At 36.0% G+C, this 22,030-nt stretch overlaps 1 protein-coding gene across 7 annotated transcripts in view; it reads right to left on the bottom strand.

The window, feature by feature from the left end:
• Window positions 1-22,030, bottom strand: part of KHDRBS2 (KH RNA binding domain containing, signal transduction associated 2) — a 378,776-nt gene that overhangs the window by 191,138 nt on the left and 165,608 nt on the right. For all 7 annotated transcript variants that reach the window (XM_080584879.1, XM_080584878.1, XM_080584882.1 and 4 more), the window contains exon 4: window positions 14,544-14,690. In XM_080584879.1, the coding sequence (XP_080441005.1) occupies window positions 14,544-14,690 (147 nt within the window). The remainder of the gene's footprint in view (window positions 1-14,543; window positions 14,691-22,030) is intronic.

The following is a 22,030-nucleotide window of genomic DNA, read 5'->3' as shown; positions in this document are numbered from 1 at the left end:
TAACGCATTTGCAGTGGCTAAGTCTGCACATAAGTCCTGGAGTCAAGAGCCAAGACAAGCTCATGGGACTTTGTATTTTGCAGGAGCCTTTGTATTTGTGTGTGTGAGTGCATGCAGCTCTATATAAATGTGTGCTCACAAGGCTAGCACCATTCCTCAAGAACGAAATGTTTTCAGCAGTGGTTTTTTTTTTTTTGTTGTTTTTTTTATTTTTTGTATTCTTGGACAGCTATTAGCAGTCCCTCACCCAGATCTATTAATGCTGTTTAAAATGTTAATTTTTGGAGGGTTAACACATTGTGAGATAAGTAACTAAAAAATAAAATGAGGTAATAGCATTGTGGTGGATAAAATTCAAGTTTATTTTCTAACTTCAACAAACTATAAATTATTTGCATACATGACTGACTTTGGTCCCACTGAAAGCTTTATTCAATACTAAACTCCCATCTCATTTCTCATGACATGCTCTGATTTCACTAAAAAATTTTCTTCAGAGTAAAACTGATCTGATTCCATTTAATATTGATGTCTATGGAAAAAAAAATAAAAATGCAATTTAAGGGCTTTTTCTCCGAGTCGTCTCATATCTTCTATTGTGTATTTGATCTTTCCTGCCAGCTGTGCTTATTCATGACTTGTTGCTTTCCCTGCTGCTCTAACCCTCCCCCAGTACGCCCAACCTTGCTCACGAAATATGACAATATGACAAGGACTCTACTTCTTTATTTTTTATTTATTTATTTATTTATTTTAATTTGGAAATTTTACACTTAGGGCCAACTATTTCTCAGCGAACATACATCAAAAGGTGGTGTTGTCATGCTGGCCTTCTCACAACTTCTTTGTAGTATTGTGACATTTCTAGTAGTATTTTTGATAGCAATGAGCAAAAATTCAAATGGGAATTTGGACCATATTTATTCTGTCAATCTCAATGAAATTAAACCTATTAATATTCCATTTAAAATGTGTGTGCTGTAATAATTCATCTACATTTCCATTTGAAATAAGGAACATGCAGTGCTTAATATATTAATGGCAATGTGTAATTTTTATATGGAGTTTACCAGTTGTCACAAACAGTCTCCTATGAAATACTTCCATCGTACTGAAAACGGAAATATAAAAAGGATATAAACAGTTATTGTTTTTTCATATACTCAATAATTCATTTCTTCATAACTAAATGAATTTAAAATCTTCATGCTACGCTTGATTTAAAAGCTAATTCTCTTTCAGATTTAAATAAAACTTAAAGCATTTATATTTTTCATAAATGCTGCAACCACAGATAATCTCCTGGCCTCCCTGGTAACTGATGGCAGGATGTGAGGGAATGGCACAAAGCTGCATCAGGGAAGTTCAAACTGGATATCAGGAAGAATTTCTGTATGAGGGTGGATAAACATTGGAACAGGCTTCTCAGAGAGGTGGTTGATGCCCCATGCCCGTCCGTGCTCAAGAGGCATTTGGATAATCCCCTCGTGAATATGCAATAATATACGTCAGGTTAGCCCTGAAGTGGTCAGGCAGTTGGACTAGATGATTGCTTGTATCAGGAATAGTGTAGCCTGCAGGACCAGGGAGGTGACCGTCCCCTTGTATTCTGCTCTGCTGAGGCCGCCCCTCGAGTACTGTGTTCGGTTTTGGGCCCCTCACTACAAGAAGGACATTAAGGCCCTGGAACATGACCAGAGAAGGGCTACAAAGCTGGTGAAGGACCTGGAACACAAGTCCTATGAGGAGCGACTGAGGGAACTGAGGTTGTTTAGTCTGGAGAAGAGGAGGCTCAGGAAAGACCTTATTGCTCTCTGCAACTACCTGAAAGGAAGGTGTGGGGAGTGGGGGTCAGCCTCGTCTTGCAGATAACCAGTGACAGGACTAGAGAGAATGTACTCAAGCTGAGCCAGGGGGGGTTTAGGTTAGAAATTAGGAGACATTTCTTCTCAGAAAGAGTAGTCTGACATTGGAATGGGTTCCACAGGGAGGTGGTGGAGTCACCGTCCCTGGGGGTGTTTAAGGAAAGGTTGGATGTGGTGCTTAGGGACATGGCTTAGTGGGTGATACTGGTGGTAGGGTGATGGTTGGACCAAATGATCTTGGAGGTCTTTTCCAACCTTAATGATTCTATGATCTTTGGAGGGCCCTTCTAACTGAGCTATTATACTCTATAATGTTCTATTCTGCTATGGCCCCTGGACACAGTAATTTACATAAAAACAGCCTGGAGTTTGGAAGAAAATGAAATCCATTCATATTTTGTTTGACATTTTAAATTGTAAGAATTTGATTCAGATAACTGTTTACTTTGACATGTGAAACATGAGAAATTATTAAGTGATATTGCAATATATGATTGCACATTGAACCAAAATAGGCTTTTGCATTCCAACCAAAAACATGATTTCTGACCATGCAAAAAGTTGAGCTCTGAGTGATGACTAATTAATCAAATTAAAGTGGAGATCTCTTAAATACACTGCAACATATTCACACAGAGACAGATGGACAAGGCAAAACTACATTTTCATGCAGGTATGCAATAGCATATCTGGGACTCATACTGTTTTATGATATGAATCAGTATACCACATTGAAAATGCCATAGTCAAGCAGATTTCAGGATTCCCATTACACAAAATAATTTCAGAGCTTTACATCACCTCTGTTTTTAACTGTATCCACTTGGAGTTTTGCATCCAAGCTTCTACCCTGGATGCAATTTGTTTTATAGGCTGACATAAGTGCTTTTCATAGAAAGATACTCAGAAAAGTGTAGACTAGCCAATACCCAAGGCACCATCTGTCTTTCTTATGTGTTTAGAGACAGAAATCTCAATTAAAATCAGAGCAAAATCTTTGTTCATTTTAGCATTGGTTCCTTGCACTGATTTTCAACTGATCATTTTAAGTATAATGACTGGGCAGAGATTATGCCTGACTATCATGTTAATTATCACCACTTTACATATGTAATTGCTCTTTTTTTAATATTGAGAGGATTTTCTTAGTCATTCTGAGATAATAGTTCTTGTTTCCTGAACCTGCTGTATCTACTGTTATTCTGCACCCCTTGATCACTTTTCCCCATCCGTTTCAACTTGGTGGCCCATGTGTGAATGACACCTAAGGAAATCCTACATATTAGGGCTTCATGACTAGGTTAAATCAACTCAGAAATATTGTCTTTAGAACAAAGCACTATTTATTCACTTCCTCTAAAGTAACAATCATATAAAGCAAGTAGGTAAACAATGGCCAACTGTTAATTGTCACTCTAAGATATTTTTTTTTTCCTGCAAAGCTTTCTATGACCTTTTAAAACCCTTGCTAGCTGGACAAAATTACCCTCTGTCCACATTTCCCTGCCAGTTTTCTCACTGACTATTCCTGGACAGTGAATGTCCATACATTCAACGCTAACCTAACAGCCTAATTAACAGCCCTGGGCCAACTACTGTTCAAAATTCTTCTTTTGCATTTTAACAAAGTACGTAAGAGTGGAAAAAACAGTCTGAAGGATAATTCCAAAAATAAAGCCTTTTCACTGTTTGCAGTCACTCTGTGGTAAGTATCCAATATAAGCAGAAATGTAGCCACATACCTTAATGAGAAATAGTCACAGATCCTGCCTAGCTTGCCACACTCCCAGCTTCCAAAAATGTCTCCCTTCCTCAATTCTGGCCCTAGAATCTCAGATTTTCAATAGTGCTGTAACTCCCTAGTTCATAAACTGCATACATCAAAGAGTTTTCAAATAGATAAAACAGCAAGTAAGCAGGCAGAGTAACTGTACCAAAGTCACTTACATATGAAATACGAGATATTTTTCTTAAAGATGGCTTTCACAACTTCTGCAACCATCCTTACCCTTCCCTTCTGAATGATCTCCCATCCCATTCACAAGGGATATTCTGCCCCATCACCCCCAATTGACTCCCATTTATAGCACCTGGTACCAGACTACCTTACTCCTCTAGCTATCTCTGAACAAAACCAATCACCACACTTTAGAGGTGATCAACACACTTGGTATGACTCTTCAGAAAGATTATGTTTCACAGAAACTTTCCCTAAAAGGGCTTAGTTACCTATGAGACTTTCATTTTGTTTAAATCTAAGTCACCAGTGGTTTCCCTTTTGCAGTCACTCTATAGGCAACTCCAGAGAGTGATTCATCTCCTGTTAAAATCCTTTCCTAGCTTACTTTAGCTGGAGATATGTAGTTTAAGAAAGTTTAAGGAGTTATTTACTAAGTGGCTAAACCTATCTGGGAGGCAGCATATAAAATACATCCTTTTTCTCAGTATATTTTACTTCTTAACATAAGCAGGCTGATGGCTGGGCATGCACTGTGGGGCACCACCCTCATCCTGGAAGTCTCTTCACCTACTCAGTATAAGGTCTGAGTATTGAGACACCTGTACCCCTCTGTAGGTCTCACTCAGAGGAACCTGCTTTGTTGAGAGAGGAATATGTTGAAATGAAATAATCTAATACCAGAAGCAAATCTCCATCTTCAAAATCTGGTATAAAGACCAGGACTGACAAACAAAGGTGTTTCATATACCAACTCTGTAAGAAAACTGCTACAGACACCTATTTACAGAAACTTTCTTATTAGAAAAGATTTCTACCCATGTCACTAACATTGTGCAAGTGATATATTCTTATGGGAATGTCAGGTGTCACTAAAAAAAAGTATCTAACACAATTTTATCAGCAAAATTTCTCATTGAACGTGAAATCAGATTTGTGGACAAATTTATTTTTATAAAGCCATCAAAACATAAAACTAGAGGTTAAATACCTTTCTCAATTTTTCATTAGTTGCAATCTTTCCCAATTATTCTATGAATGACTTCTGTCAGGCTGGTCACCATGCAATTACCTGGGTCATTCTGCTAGTGCAAGTTTTTCTTTTCAATGGCCACATTTTTAATTGACTCCTTGTATTTCCAAACCAATTAACTTTTGACTCATTGGTTAATTCCAACTATATCTGTCATATGTCCAGTAGTCCTAAAGAAGTGAGTCCTGCCCATGAAAGTGGTCATCCAGAAGGGTGAGGAAGATACTATCAATGCCCTTACTGAAGGACAAATGTCAACATAAGGTCAAGCCTCAACCAAAAAAATCCACAATTTGCAGATGTTGTGAATATTTGAAACACATAGAAGTTTCAGTCAGAGAACACATTATGACCCCACAAAATCTAAATACGAGACATGAAGTCATTAAAAATCAGCCTTCATTAGCTCCACTTTACCTTAAACTAAGACTAGCATACCATGACTTTTTCTCTAGTATCCCAATTTTTTTCTGAACAGGTTTTCTTAAAATCAACATTACTGTGCTGCAAAGTATTGCATAATTCCTGTAAGATGCAAGTACATCATCCTACAGTTTTCCAGCTACACAACTGGTATTTATGGAAACGTTCTGCCTCTTCTGTATCATTAACCATAAAGTTACCATCTCTAGGGACTGAAGTTTATATCTTTTTCAGGGTTGCTTTTATTTCTAATGTTTCTCAAACTCATTCATACTATCATTGCATTGCTGGTCACATATTTGTGTTACTACTATGAATTCAATTAAATGTGAAATTTTTATTTTGCCAACTTTAATTGCTATTAATCTGTCTTCTGCAACTTTCTCTAATTTCTATACACAAATTGTTTATAAGTTGTTGCCTTTGCTTCATCATTGAGGCTGAACCAAAACCACAATTAACTAAAGTTATTGTTTTTCTCTAGCAGACTTTTCCTAGTCAACCTATCATATTTAAAGAATTTATATTTTAACTTAATTTTTCTTTTTAAAATCTCTTATCCTAGTGACATTTGGTCATATTATTCCTTGCCTTTATGACACTTTAAACCTTTCAAAACATCAGGAATACATCTATGGATGCATGCATCTTTATCCTTCACACAGCCAATTTTTGAACAGGTGTATAATATGGCACAGAGCAAATGAAACGCCTTTTTGTTTATGGACCTCCACAGATGGATATCCAAACTCTCATCAGTCACAGCAAAAGTTGTCAGAAGGCAAGAGAGATCACCTTATTGCTTAATAGTTCTGTAATTGATTATAAGAGAAAGAATATTAGGAATAGTGGGTTTCTTTGCTTTTCCCCCGAGGGAGTGTATTGTGGTGATTCAAAAAAAAAAAAAAATCTGTTTTGCTCATGGTATCTATAAATTATCTAAAAAAATGAATACTGAAATGACAGCATTTTATTGAAAGTTATTCAGCACAATAAAATCTAAAGGTTATTGCAAAAAATTGATGAAAGATCTCATTATACTGAAAGATTAGAAATAAAAATGACAGAAAAAAATGAGTATTGATAAATGCAAAATAATGAACATGACAATAATTAAACTAAAGTATTGATAGACATTATAATACTGAAAGTAAATAGTGCTAAATTAGTTATTATCATTTAAGATAGATGCCAGGGATTATTTTATTTTTTTAAACAAATGGCATTCTGAAAACATCAGATTAGTGCAAGCAGGAAGAATGCTAGACAGTAATAGAATAAATCCTGACACTAAAACAGAAAATATCACAAGATCCATTTCAGAAGTATGCTGCTGCTTCTACTGAGACGAGTCTATCATATGCTGTCCTAGCCATTTTATCCTTAAAAGAAAATAAGAGGTAAACTAGAGAAAATACTGAAAGAAGTGCAAAGGATAGTATGTCACTGGGATAATCAGAGGTACCTCATAGTTTCTGTACATGAAAAGATGAGGGGCACAGAAAAGAAACAAATCCAGAAGAATGTAAGTGTGCTGAATGGTGTGAAACTATCCATTGCTTTTAACTATGCATTAAGATGAGGGCGCTCATGAAGTCTTAAGCAGCTGGTTTAAAACAAAAACAAAAATAAAAAGGCCACTTCCTCTTTTTACACACAGTGTGTACTTAAACAGTCAAACTCATTGCCAAAAACTTAACTAACGTTCCAAAAACAAACAAACAAAAAACAACAACAATTGACAAGCTGAGTAGAAAACAAATCTACAACAGGGTATAAAGGCAGGATGGTGTAGATGTAGCCTTGAAAAGATTCAATTTTTGACTGCTGGAAGCTGAAAGAACACAATAGAGGAAAGATTACTCTGTATTTGTGCTTTTTCTTTTATGTTTTCCTGAGCAACCATAACTAGGCATCATCAGAATTGGCTATACTGACCTTTGCTATATATAAAAAAAAAAAAGATACAATTTTAAAAATGTCACCAAAACCTTCCCCCTCCACCTACCACTTCAAAAAATACACAAGCAAAACAGAACAAAATAAACAACCCTCCCAAGTTCTTCAAGAAGCCAAAATAAACACCTCGTATCTCCTTGCTTCCAGTCTCATGTCTATAACTCCAATATTTTCCTTTTCTTTCCTCAAATTGATGGCTAAAAAAACAAACCACAAGTATACATGATGCAGCACACAACGACATCTTGCATGTCATTTTTGTCATCATTACAAAGTAATTCTTGTATGAAGAAAACAAGTATTTACATACACTTTTCATATCTACTTTATATAAAAGTAGATGCAATTTTATTTTAAGGCCATGAAAATGCAGCCTCTTCACAGAGTCCAATATTCAATCTTTATTGCCATTGATGAGATTGGCAAAATTTGTACCTTTGTACCAGTTCTAAAATGAAATGACAGATGCATTGGAGGGTCTGCGGGTCCCTCCAAGGTGAAGAGGTTTGTACGGTTTAATGTGTAATACCATAGCCAAGTTCTTGCTGACCTAGCTATTTCTGCTGCTGAGAAACTGGGAGCAGTGCTATAGGATTCAAATCTCTCTGCATGAATTTTATCACCTACATCCAAACCATTGCTTCTGATCTGTCACTGGTGAAAAACCTGCACCCTAACAACAGTTAGCAGTAAGACAAGCCCATGAAACTGCTTATGAGTACACACTCACCAAGTGAGTCATAGATGCGTCTTTAAACTACAGCCATGTCTCAGTAATACACTCAGATCAATGACTGGTGTAAAATACCCAGTCAGGTTAACTTTTCCAGTTAATCTGAAAGGCAAAGCAATGGGCTGGCTCCAGCAGTAAGAGTGTGCTTTTATATTGATTCCACTGTGTGACAGAGCAAGACCACCAAGGGATTGCTTTCATAGACTAAATATGTCTCTGGCATATCTAAAAAGACCTTAATCCATTTAGGAGTATCAACCCTTGAAGCAGACCTGAAGTGGTGAATTCTGGACCACCTGAAGCAGCTGTGGAACTAAACCTAGTTAGAAGGGGTCTGTAGGGTCTGGTAGGCAAACAGGCAACTGACTCATCACCACACGTGTTTAAAAACATTTGTGCAGAGAGCACATTGCATTTGTTCTTTCAGACACGTGAGGAATTGCATGCTTTTTGTTTTGCTCTCCATTTTATAGCTTCACAAGAGAAGTAATATCAGCAGTCGATACTGTGCATCAGCAAGCACATAAAAAGTCAGTTGAAAGACACTGGACCTTAATTTTCAATTTAAAAAGGCCATCTGTGTAAATTTAGTGTACATCTCTCCCCTCAAACCTTCACTTTGAGGGATAGCTTTAAGTTTATTTTTGTCAAAATTAAAATGGGTTATCTAAATTATGCAGCTTCAGTGCTGCCCAGCATGCTGCCAGACAGCCAGTATCATGTTCAGAAAAACTCCATCATTTGTAAAAAGTCAACAGCTATTGCCCTCAAGTTATTACACCTCTCTTGAGTACACTTGTGTTTAAACATATTTATAGTGATCTGATTGTATATAGGCAATTTTTAGTAAAAAAAAGATGTGAATAGGTAAAGTGCTATATGACATTTTAGGCCACAACAGAATCTCAAAAAAATTTTTCCTCAATTAAAAAAAAAAACTTGTATATAAAATTACCAGAGATGTTGCACTGTGGGAAAACAGAACTCATAGCAAAGCTGAGACAGCTGCTCAAATAATTTCCTTATCACAGTTTTAAAATAATTACTGTACTTAATATGCAAGTACATTTGCAGAATGTGCAAGTATAAGTTATTTACTTTGAAGAATATAAAAGATGTCTATTCTTAGGAATGGAGCTGTGCTGCTACTCACTGCCATAGTTACGGAAATATTTAGCCTGTTGAGATATCTTTGAAATAGGACAAAAGGACTGAAAATAAAAAGTGATAATATAGCTTATTTAGAAACAAAAGTAAGATTACTATTTCACGCTCTGTGGTTTTGTATGTAAATAGAGATTTTATATTGTACTGTAGCACAGAAGGAACTCAGATGACTAATAAAAATGAGCAAAATAAATGTCATATACTTCTGTATACTTGTTAGGAAACAGCCAAAACATCGCATTGTTACTGTGTGCTGTATATATGGCAATATAGCCAGCACAGCACAGCATAACAGATCATTAGCAACTTTGGTCTGTAGTGCATATGGTTCCTGTGTATACACAGAGGAAATGTATGTTGGAAGTTAAACAACTTCTTTTGAGACATTAGCTAGAGGACGGCCTTCAGGGAATTAAACTACTTTAATTAGATTTAAATAGATTATTTAATTCTTTCCACTGAAAGAAACTGGTATCAAAGTCTGTTTTCAATTGCCTTCAAATCTCTCTCTTTTTTTTTTGTTTTCACACCAAGTTTTATTATAAATAACTTTAGTAGGAAATTAGTAATTTATTGAGGAAAAAGAGCCTTTCAGTAAAACAATAACTTTCCATATTTAGTTGGGAAGACTGAAGAGCTGATGGGCTCCCAGAACCCTGGGAGCAGACTGCAGCTCTCCCAAAATCTTCTGATGAGTCTGATCTGATCAACATACTAAAAAAATACCCAAGTGTACAGCCAGATGATCACAGGAGATCACCCATCAACTGAAATGCATTAAATGACCATAGATTTATTCCTAGCCCTTGAGTGTTGCCAGGGTGTGTCAATTTAAAGCTGATATAATAGACTAGGAAAATGCATGAAGACAAATAAATTGAACAGTAGCTCTTAAAGTGGTAATTGGTTCAATTCCTGATCAGCTGACCACAGAGTTTTAAACAATGTTTTTAAAGTGGTCATGGCACTCTAGCTGCACCTTACCCTCTACATAATAGCTCGCTATTACAGAGTACTCACACATAAAATGAATGATCGGTATCTGCTTCCCTCCTAGTCTCAAGGGATGCTAACTGTGTCAAACAAAAATGCACTGCTTACAGGGATAAAAGTGATTATCAGGAAAAAAAAAAAAAGCACATTTGGAAGCACAAAAACCCTAAAGATGGTGTATAGTCCTTTACTATACACAAATGTTAACTTGTTCAGAAAATATATTTGTTCCATATTTGGGTGTAAAAGTAGAATGATGTAGTAATATCTGATGAGAATTATGTAGCATTTCATTTCTCATTAATGGTGAAGAAATTTTAAAATAGCATTTACTAGATATGAACCTTTCAAAATCAGCAGAGCAAGAAAAGCTTCTAAGCTGTTCCATCTCCTTAATTGGGCATTTTAAACATTTCCCCTTTTATTTCACTGACCCTGGATCCCATTCTGAAGTACAGAGACAAAACATCAGCCTTAGGTTCCTCACCCAGACCTAGATGCCATTCAGTCTGGGGTCACAAGTAGATGACTGTCAGACACCAAATGATTTTATGAGATCTGTTCAGGCCATAGAGGTGAATCTGCAAAATGCATTTATCTGTGGGGTAAGTTCACAGAATCACAGAATGGTTGAGGTTGGAAAGGACCTCTGGAGGTCATCTGTTCCAACCCCCTTGCACAAGTCAGACCAGCTAAAACAGGTTGTGCATGGAGCATAATGACAAAAGTCATAATACTCGTAAGAATACCAAAAGATCTAGTATTTGAGGAAAAATCAAGGTAAAATCAGCTCAAGTAAGGCTACCTAGAGCAGTGACCTCTATACTGTCAATGACAGGAGAGCTAATTGGGTGTCCAGAAAGGATGACCAGAGACGTCTGGTAATCCCAACTCTTAATACCTGAATCCTGGACCTCAGCTCTCAGGTTCCCACTGTCTCTGAAAGCCCTAAACCCAGCTCCTAATCCCAGCTGTCCCAGAGCCATCCTTTCTACTTCTCCTGCACCCTCATCCCTTCTAGGCCCCAAAGCTATCTGGTTAAGGCTGTTCACAGGTAGAGGACTCTGGGAATATTTCTTTCTCTGTGAAAACAAAGAAGCTCAAAATGACCAAGTTGTCAACATTTAAAGGCTTACAGTTCTGCTTTTTAAGCCATAGCTCCTGGAGCCATGCAACTGTGTGAGAAACTTAAATTTTACGGAAAAAAAACAAACAACAACAACAACAACAAAGCCTATGGTCTCTACTGTTTATACTTTCCACATAGTTAATGTTGGCTAACTTACATTATGTTAAAATTAGTACAAATATGATGCTAAAACCTAGACTTTATGGAACACATTTTAGTCTTCATTTTTACTAAGTTGCCAAAAAAAAAAAAAAAAAAAATTTACATTAGGCAGTTGTATTTCAAAACTCCAATTTCATTTACTCTTTTGACCTATCATATTTCTATTATAATCAACATTTCATATTAAGACTAAACATCAAAATATAACAGAGCATTATCTCTAGCTAATAATTGTAAATAAGATTTCCCCACACTTCCAAAAGCCAAAGTTCTTAAAAAAAAAATCCTGCAAAGTCAGTTGCAAAATAAATCTTATTCAGCAGGTAGAAAAGTCTTGAGTGTGACTCCCATGCAGACCTCACACCATTTGCAAAACAGAAGCAGCAGACAGTAAATGTAGCAGCTTGGTTTTAAAAGCTTGTCAGTCACTGAACTACTGAAGGCTACAGACATCCTGGGTTCAATCATTCATTTAAATGCCAGTTGGAGGGATCCCAAAACACCACCTGAGGCTGAGCCACCTGTGACTTTGAAATGTATTCACATTTGGAAGAGCCAGTATAAACTGTGGTAATTGTTTTCTGCCTCTAACTTTGAGGTGAAACCTTGACAAGTAAAAATTTCAGTGCTGTTCTTGGGCAAGATAGAAACTTAAATAATCCAATTTAAATTGAAAGTACTAGTTCCTTATAATTTTGCTTCAGTTAATAAACTGTTATTTTTTTTCTTTCTTCATTACTATTCCCCCCCCCTAATTTTTTTTTTTTTATTTTTTGTTATGTTTTCTAGGCATTTGTTTAAAAATCAAGTCTCATTAAGATGTAAGTATGAAAACGTCCTTACATCTTACTGACACAATCAATGTAATTTCTGACGATAATATTTCACTTAAATTTAACAAAATTCATAAGCAATGTGAAAACTCATTTGAATAGTTTATTACATCCTTGATTTGGTATAAATAAAACTGTTAGGTTCTACTGCTTTCATCCCTGTAATGAAATTCTGATATTCACTGCTGTAATAAATTAGGTCTTATAAACAACAAAACATCATAAAACAAATTCAAGAGATGCTGTAAATAGGGAACAAAAAGGAAATTATCTCATGCAAGCTTTTTGAGTGTAAACCCCTTGACACATGTTGTAACCAGCCAGTTAATAATTGCTTTGTAAATTGTTGTAAATCTGAAATGAAGCAGAGGGGATAAAACTAACTAACAAGTCATAAAGTATGATTGTTACTTGTTTAGAGTAATTATTGCCACTGTTGAGTTCAAAATCTTATAACAAAGAACTTGTTTTTGTATTTTTTCCAGTGCAGCTATTATGCTTGTGATGGAAAATACATATAACATTTATCAATAAATAATGTGTCACACAAAATATATGCTTAGGCAGATTCTGAGTATTTAAAACTGTAATACACCACAAATTTTAGAGCTCACACTACTCTCTATCCCTTATTCATCCAGAATAGATTTTTCTCAGGCTCTGCAATAGATGACAATCTTCAACAGATGTTAAAAATCAAGGTGGCATAGGAATGGAGACCATCATGACTATGTAATGCTATAATGCAGTAGCTCCTTTTCAGAACAAAGAGGACATATAAAGCTATCTTTAAAAAGAAAGCTTTTATAAAAACAATTTAAAGTTTGGCAAAATTGTGAACTACTGGAAATAGGTTTATCCAAAGACAAATGCTGTCAATCTTTGTAATCAGCAATGCTACCATTTTTAGCTATATTATTCCAGATTTTTCAGGAACCTGTAACTTAGCTATAAATTTTATTTCAGTGGTATGCCTTGGCAGATCCTCACCATTAACTTGCCGCCGAAACATCATTCCATGTTATGTTGCCAGCATTATGACAATGACCTAATTTTGTATTGCATGTTCAACCCAAAGTCAGAAATCATGAATAAAGTGCTTTCTTGTCTCATGGTTATATCCCCGTGTAAGAGTATTTAAAATAATACTTTAATATCTGTGGTTTTTAACTGGAAGTGTAAGGAGATGGAATGGGAAAGTCTGAAAGAGACTATTTTATAAGTGGCTTTTTTATTGTGACGCACTTGGTAAATTTTTTGTTACTTATTTTGTATTCTTTAAAAACGTTTAATTGCTCTAAAAAAATAATGTTTAAAACGCTGTATTTAAATAATGTGCTTCTAAGTATTCTTCTTTCCTCTTCCTGCTAAGAACTCCTCACTGAATAAAATGTCTAATTTCTGTCATGCAAACAGATGTATGCCTAATATGAACACCTCTGATCTTGGTATGTGATGACGTGATAAAAATCCCTCTGTTATTATGAAAACATATGAACATTTATTAACTTCATTGGTTTACTTCAAATAGAAATAAGCTCCCAATGTATTTTTGAAGGAATGCAAGTTCTGAATACATTTAGAGTGCTTAATAGTCTCAGGATAGACTGTAGACAATAACTTCTGTAACTCTACTACACAAAATAACATTTACTTAAATTCTAGGACAAATTTTAAGCACAATAATATCATGGAATGCTGTAGAAAACTGGAGAAAATCATTTTCAGAGAGTTTGAAGGAAAATCAAAAGGTAAATACTTTAGAAGTTGATGTATTGAGTCTAAATAGAACTGAAAAGGTACTCAGCTGTAGAGGACGCTTCTGTGCTTTCCTAGCTGATGAAGCATTGCTAAATTGTGGTCTGAGTTAAGACTAGCTGTCTGAGCAGAAACATCAGCGTAAAATCTGAGGAATGTTTTGCTCATGCTGTTTTCTCCAGACAAAATTCATTGACTTCTTTAGATAAATCATTACCTATGCTAAAATACTTTTACAGATTTAAATATTCAAAAATCTTAAACGTGTACTTGCATGCTAATGACTGCAACCAGAAAAAAATAACCTACTCTTCCTTAAAAAAAAAAAAAAAGGTAAATAAAAAGTAAAACACATAGAGGGCAGGGGGCAGGGGGCCAACTATGACGATTAATGGCCTGTTTGGCATCTTCCTAAGATCAATCTTCAACAGACCTTTTTTTTTTTTTCCCTTGAGCTGAAGGAACTTAAAGACACAAATTCAATGCAGCAAAGCCATAGACAGTCACAGAAGAATGCTATAAGCCACTTACTGGAACGAGGAATTTTTTTATTTCTTCCAAGGCATGACTCATACGAGAATATGCTTCCCCAGGTGGAGCAAACACTTCAATTAATACATGAAGCTCGTCACTCAAGTGTGCATATTTGGCTTCTCCACTTTTCCTCAGTTCTTCCTCCTACGAAAAAGAGTGTTGTTGTTTTTTAAAACTGGGAATCTACTGATTTAGCATCTACAGAGAACATGACAAAAGGACATAATACAAGTAGACTTTAAACCCTTTGAGAAATAAAAGCCTACTACAAGCCACTTAAAGATTTAAAAATCATTTTTGAGTGTTTGAATGATAAAACGAGCATAATTATCATCTACAACAGATTTTAATCAGTGCAGTGAAAAAATGCTAAGTACTCCAGCACTGAGTACTGAAATATTACTTCCACAAGGCAAAAGCTGAATTAATCTGTTTGAATTTGGGCTGTTCACATGAAATAAAGATCCAGTTAACCATTCTGGAACATTTTAACAAATTCTGTAGCTCATTAAAGTATTCCATTTATTTAAAGAATATCTGTAGATTGTGCATTTCAGTATTGCTAAAGGTAACACAATGTTCTAGTTTTTCTACCTGAGACATGAGGTTTGAGTTTCAGTCCCATTTCTGACACACAGTACCTATGCAATCTTGTGTACACTGGCTAAGATGGTGATTTACCTCACCTAGGTTTATCTTGACAGTCTTTTGGTCCCAGTTTTCCATCTATAAAATGAGCCTAATAATCTTATGTCAGAGCAATGATCTGAAACTTCAACCCACTTTTTTGCATAAGACTTTGAGATTCTGAATGTAAACTGTAATGTACATTCATAGTAGTTACCCACACATAAAAAGCAAAGATATAAAATAGTGATCATGTCAATGCTGTTGTCTCTGACAACAAAACACAATAATTATACAAGACAGCAATAAGAGATGCTGAAGATGTGTTCAGTTCAAAGCTCAGTCTTCAAAAGTATTTTTAGAAATGTAAATTTGAGTAAAGTATGTATGCATATCCTAATTTTATAGATAGAAAACATAACCACAGAAAACAAGTATACTAATTTGCTTAAAAATGGTCAAGAAGTTATAGCTTCTTAGTATATACTAAAATAATTCTATTTCAGCATTAAGATTTCTAAGATATAAAAACTGTAACAATATATGACAGTTGTTACTTACTTAATTATGCATTAATTTCATTTATTTGGGTGTTACCTAATTTATACCATTGCTTCACATGAAAAATACTTGCACGGTGCTATGCTTCAAACAATATTCTACTGTAGCATAGTTGTTTTGTCTACAGTAGAAGATCCAGCCCAAAGCCCTTTGAGTTTTCACTGAATACAAAACAGTTACATCCTTTAGCTCCAGAACCCTAGATCTGGCCCCATAAGTGTAAATTTTGCATGATAACTTAGGATAAAATCATAACTCAGTAAATGTAATCCATAATTTTATTTTAAATGTTGAAAATACAAATAACTGTTTTAAGTTTAAAAGTGATAAACAGTACAGACAGTATAAGATTTTTTTCTTACTACAGATCAAATATCTTTGACATTACAGCTTTACCACTGAAATCTCATTGGAACATCCGCAAGAACCAGAGCATAATATAACTGTCTATCATGAGACGTTACAATGCCTTTTGCCTATTTGATTGCAACTTCTGTAATAATTTGACATGAAGTCTTTCAACAGAATTAAGTTTTTAAGTTTTTATGTTTATAAAGCAATATCCTGGTAAATGCTCAAAGGTTCTTTCATATCACTTTTTTAGGTCTCATAAAAGCAACACCAGAAAATTCCCCAAATTTTCTTCTAGGAGTAAGCTACCAACAAATTTCATAAAAATTATAAATTATATCTTTCTTTTTTTTTTCATATGTAGAAAAAGGCAAAAATAATATTTGCCTCATTATTTTGATAAGGATTTTTGCAGCTAAGACATCATTAACATGATTTTATAACATAGACCTGTCTCACAGCAAATTATGTATATGCTTGTATGGTAATAATAGTGGTAATGACATTTTTCTTATCTCAATAACCTCAGAAATTCTTAAAACACATCATTTTATAACCTTTTCCCTAGGTTCTATACATGTTTTCTGTTACTGCTCAGCAATCATTTCTGTAGGTGTTAGCAAGAGCAGGCTAGGACAGCAAGATCCTCAGCACTTCTTTCTGAAGATATCTAATGATGGTTTTTAAATGGCATGCTTGGAGTTAAAGACTGAATTTTCACATGGTACTTCTTCCTACAAGGGTGATACATCAGAAAATGCTTCTTTTAGTGCAACTCTGTGTGTGTCATTAAGAGGAGAGAAGCTATTAAATCACTGCAGGAAAAATACTGAAGAGTAAGAACTCATAGACCATGTAAGCACTGTTCCAAGCTTTGCTTCCCCAAACCAGGGAATATGACTAAGTATTTTAGGACTGAGCATAGCCTTACATTGAATCATTCATCAAGTAAAAGGCATCTAACAACCAAAACAACAGACATAACTCACACTGTTGAGTAGACACTTGCCTGATATGGAAAGTTATATCTACTGGCAGGTAATACAGATTTCTAAGTGTACCACAGCTAAACAGACTCTCCTATCACAGGAGCACATGAAGTTGGATGACGCCTTTGTAGGTCTTCAATTAGCAAGTATCACAACCCAACCACACAGCAAAATGGTCAGTCCACACTACTTATATCTATCTTTACAGCACTACATATTATCTAGCACCTCAGAGGATTTTGCTTCCTGCTAGCTGTAAGCTGGCTGCACGAATCGAGTTTCCACTAGAAGTCAGAGAGCTTACCTGAAGCCCACCTTTGGTTTACCTTCACACAGAAGAGGAATCCAATTCACACACTGTGATATCTACACGGTGTAACTATCCCCACCAGTAAGTGGGGATGATCAGGTTGTTCTCCTCTAAACTGCACCTCATACTAATGAATGAACACCCAAGGTGATACTGGTAAGAACTAAGATTAGGAGAACTCCTAGCTAAACAGAAGAGTTCTCTGTTATGCAATGCAAAAGTGAATGAGATTATCATAAAGCTCAGCCAAGACAGACAAAGAATAATTTTACTAAGTCTGTCCAGTCATTTACAAACTATGAAAACTTGCATATGCTGGTTTCAAAATATTAATGAAAAATGGTGAATTTTCCACCAGTAATTGCAGAAGAGGGTCGGAAAGCTTTGTCTTTGTTCAAACTCTCTTGAAGACACAGGAGGTAAGATTTCCCTTCCCAATTACAGAATCTGTCCATTCTGAATATTTCACACTGTACAATGTAAAGAGGTAACTATATATCTACTTGAATATGCACACAGGCATCTGCAAACTCTGAACTGAACAAAATACCTCCCAGAACCTCAAAGCATATCTCCAGTTTGGAGTTTGCAACCCTATCAAGTGGGATGCCTGGAGAGCCTGTGGTTGCCATGACTTCGTGGGATGTAAAATGATACTGTAAAGTGACTATTCACAAGTGACTGGGTGCAAAGGCACAGGTTGAACACCACACTCCTGCTCACTTTGCAAAGCTGTTTTCTATAGAAAGGAACCCAGTTCTAAATTAACTCACATTTTCACAGAAGGATTCAAGTGCTATATTCAGAGCTATTCATTCTAAGCTTCAGCTTCAGCCTGCATGTGATCTTCATCACGAGGACACAAACGATAGCAGTAAAAGAGATGTGTGAAGCTGCACAAAAGGGAAAATCTACAATATGTTTACAGTGTTGGGTGCAGCTATGTGTTGTTTTTTTTTTTACAGGCACTAAGGTGTCCAGATGTAAACAAGCTCAAAATGAATTTGCATGCAAGGTCTGTCAGCACAGCTTCTTAGCTAGGGGAGAACTTGACACCAGAGAAACAAAATGATTTCCAGACCAGGGTGTTACAAAGCAGCGATCAGCTGCTGAAACTGTCAGGTCTGGAAGGGACACCAACATGGTGGTAACAGGATACTCAACTGACCCATTTGGGTGCTCCCTTGCTGGACGGGGCAAGCACCCCCTTTTGCTTTTTTCACCCTCCTGACAGCAGAAGATGGCTCAGCTCATTCAGTCTGGTCAGAAAAGTTAGTTTGTCTTGTCCTGCTCCTGTGGCAGCAAACAAACACAGGACTTCCCAACATGATGCCTTAGACTGTACCAGTCTTGTTTCTTGTTTACGATGGGGTGGTGATATTTAACTCCACTTTGGTTCAGCACAGCACCCTCCAGTGACCAATTACCGCCTAGTCCTGATCTTCATCTGTGTGCCAACTCCCTTCGTCTCTCCAAATTAATGGCATTATATTCCATGTCCAAAACCAGTTCCTTTCACACTTTGCACTTCAGACTTCCTTTGTCCTCTTCTATTGTCTCACAGTGTGTCTGTCATGTGCTGTAGTCCACCTCCCCTTAGCCTGACGCATGGCTCCATAACTCACTCCCCCATAAAAGCTAACATATTTTGAAACACCTGCTGTGTTTTATAAGTTCATGTTGACCCAAGCAGGGAGAATGAATTATAAAACTCCATAGCAGAAATTAGAGGAGTACTGACCTCTACAAAAGTGAAGTGTATGAGTGGTAATCAACATAAAGGCCAAGAAAAATGATGAATTATCTCTTCATGAGAAAGCAGCCTTACAATTTTTAAAAGAATGTGTCCTGAACCTGACAGAGAACTGACTGGACTAGAACCCAGAATGATATACTTAAATAAAGCTTCTGGAAGGAATTTGAAAGAACAACTTGAACTTTTTTTTTGTTTGCATAGCAAACAAAATTATGCAATCCAGACTGATGAAAAAAAAGTGTTCTGATAAAGTCAAAATGCCAGAATATCCAAGAATATTAGAAGAAAAACCTGAAGTAGGAATTGTGTAGATCGCAGAGATAAATTTCATAAACACAACACATGGAACTTACATTGTACCAAATACAGTAATGAAAAGAAACAATGGGTATTTGAAGAACAATAAGAGAATTGCAGTGGATTTCATATCTGACAAGAATTTAGAAATAAAAGCGTAGTGCAGGGTACAGACAAAGATGATAGTCACAGCAGTATTGTTAAAGAAGCATTATTCATAAGATCAATGGACAATGCAACAGAAGAAAATTAATGAGCATGCAGTTTCACAAATGCAAACCAATTAATTTTTAATATGCACATAAATGGAAAAGCCATGGTGTCTGCATCGCTGATATTAGTAGAAGTAATAAGTGAACTCTACAGAAACAAGTAAATCAGAATAGATACAATTTCTCAGTGGTGCCTGTTTCAGAGTTAAAAAGTGCTCAGATCCTAGGTCCTGATAATGTTCACTGAAGAAACAGAGAAGTAAACTGAGGAACAGTCTGAGAATAGAATTGAATCTGAGAATAGGGAAAGGCCTAAACAGAGTATAAAGTGAAGCTAAGAGCTTACCCATCCCTTGATTCTTATTTTTAGAGGAGTTATTCTCACTCCAGGAAGAAGAATAAAGATGATGGATATGGTCATACATGAGTAGAGCTCACATAGCAGAGCTAAGAGAGTGGGTGTACTCCAGTTACATCACAGCACCTGCAGTCAGCCACACACCTCCCACAACTGAATGGGTACATATAAAAGAAGATTGCTTACAACAGAGGAAAATTTAGAAGATACATATGACAACAATTATTTTTCTATTCTTGATGCATCATTAAAACTCTAATAGTTACTCTGGTGAAATGGAGCAGAGATTTGTGTACATTCGGTACTGCCTTTGGCAAATGGGCTCTTTAATTCAGGAGTGCTTCATTTCTCAAGACATTTCATAATGAAATACAACATCCAAATGGCAAAGAGGTAGATAGTTGACAAGGAAGACAAAGACAAATCAGTAGAAGAATGTGAACATGCCCATTGTATCACTACTGAAAGAGCTTGAACACCTGGGGTGAATGAACAAAAATTATAAATTCTGTGCAAAGGAAATGAAAGTTTAGGAGAAAGGGTAGCACGTTAAAGTGATATGTGCCAAAACTGAGGCTACAGCCAGTGACTACTGTGACCAACAAGACATGATATATCTATAAATTACATGTCAGAAAGCTGCTAGTAGAGAGAGAGATCACAAACCTACAGATGTACCTATGCTTGTACAAAACCGAGTGAAAGCTGAAACAAAATATATAAGAATCACCTGGTCATTAGACAATAGCTGCTTGAATTAAATTAGATCAAGATGTTCAATGAACACAACCAATGAATTTGAATAAAAAGTTTGAAAAGGCCATGCAGGAAATTGAAGATCCTCAAGAAATGCACAATTGCCATATCTAAAGATGCTTCCTACAAAGATTTACGTTCATCTTACTAGTTATGATCACAACCAGGGGCCTGCTACATTCAGGGTGGATTCAGCTCCAGGAAAAAGACTTGGTCTTAATTAATGAGAGTACAAAATGTCATGTTTTTACTTATGCGAGGCTAATCACCAATTTGTTACATCCAAGCTACAAAGTAGGCTGTCTGAACTCCTACCAACCCATAACATTCTTACTGTGGGCAAACAAATACCTTTTATTTTTTGTCTTAATATATTTATAAAAGTCTAATCAAAGAATTATTAGTACTCTAGTCCCATACTAATGCTTGCAGCTGAAATTACATAGAGGTAAAATTACATATACACAAACTTTCTGGTGCCTAACACATTCTCTGGTGTTATGCACACCTTCCACTACTCCTGAAGGTCCTCAGGTTCAGTTAGGTGTGGAGGTTGGGGGGCAAAACTGTGAGTTGGCAGCATCTCAAGCCCTTTGCTGCAAGATGCATATCGCTGATGGTGATAATTTCTTCCTTCTCTCTTCAGAAAACACTGGGGGTAATTTTAAGATCAGTGAACATGCTAAATAAATTGTTCTTTCTCCATTGTTCTGCAACTCTGTTTTCCGTCCAAATTCACTATATATGGTTAGTTTTATATATGTCGTACTTTTTTTTCTTTGATCTCATTTTTACTTATAAAATGATTTTATCCAGCTCCCAAGATCTTTTTTTTTTTTTTTTTTCCTGCTACGAATGTCTGATTTTCAACCTACATACACACCTGGAAGTGGCCCACTGGTTTCAGATGCACTCACTAGTTCAAGGAAGCAAACTTAAGTGCTACATTATGCATGACTATCTGAGGGTTTAAAATATCGTTTGGGCTCTACTACAGAGTGAGTTGTGACTGCTAGACCTACTGCTGGTGACTGAGGTTCAGCACAAAATGACCAACATTAATGAGCACAGACTGTGTTCCCAAGCTCTACCATCACTTAAGGAAGGAGTCTCACTATGATACAGGATTTTGTTCAACTACATCAGGCTGGTGATAGCCAAGTGCCAAGCCGACACATTCAAAAAAATAAGTACAGTTATTTAATAATTAAAACAAAACAAAACAACAACAACAACAAAAATGACTAGAGATATGTTGCAATGGCAG

This window comes from Anser brachyrhynchus (assembly GCF_964034855.1).
Source record: "Anser brachyrhynchus genome assembly, chromosome: 3".
NCBI classification, from domain to species: domain Eukaryota; kingdom Metazoa; phylum Chordata; class Aves; order Anseriformes; family Anatidae; genus Anser; species Anser brachyrhynchus.
The sequence above is the reverse complement of the archived record's forward strand: the minus strand, read 5'-3'. Positions and strand labels throughout refer to the sequence as shown.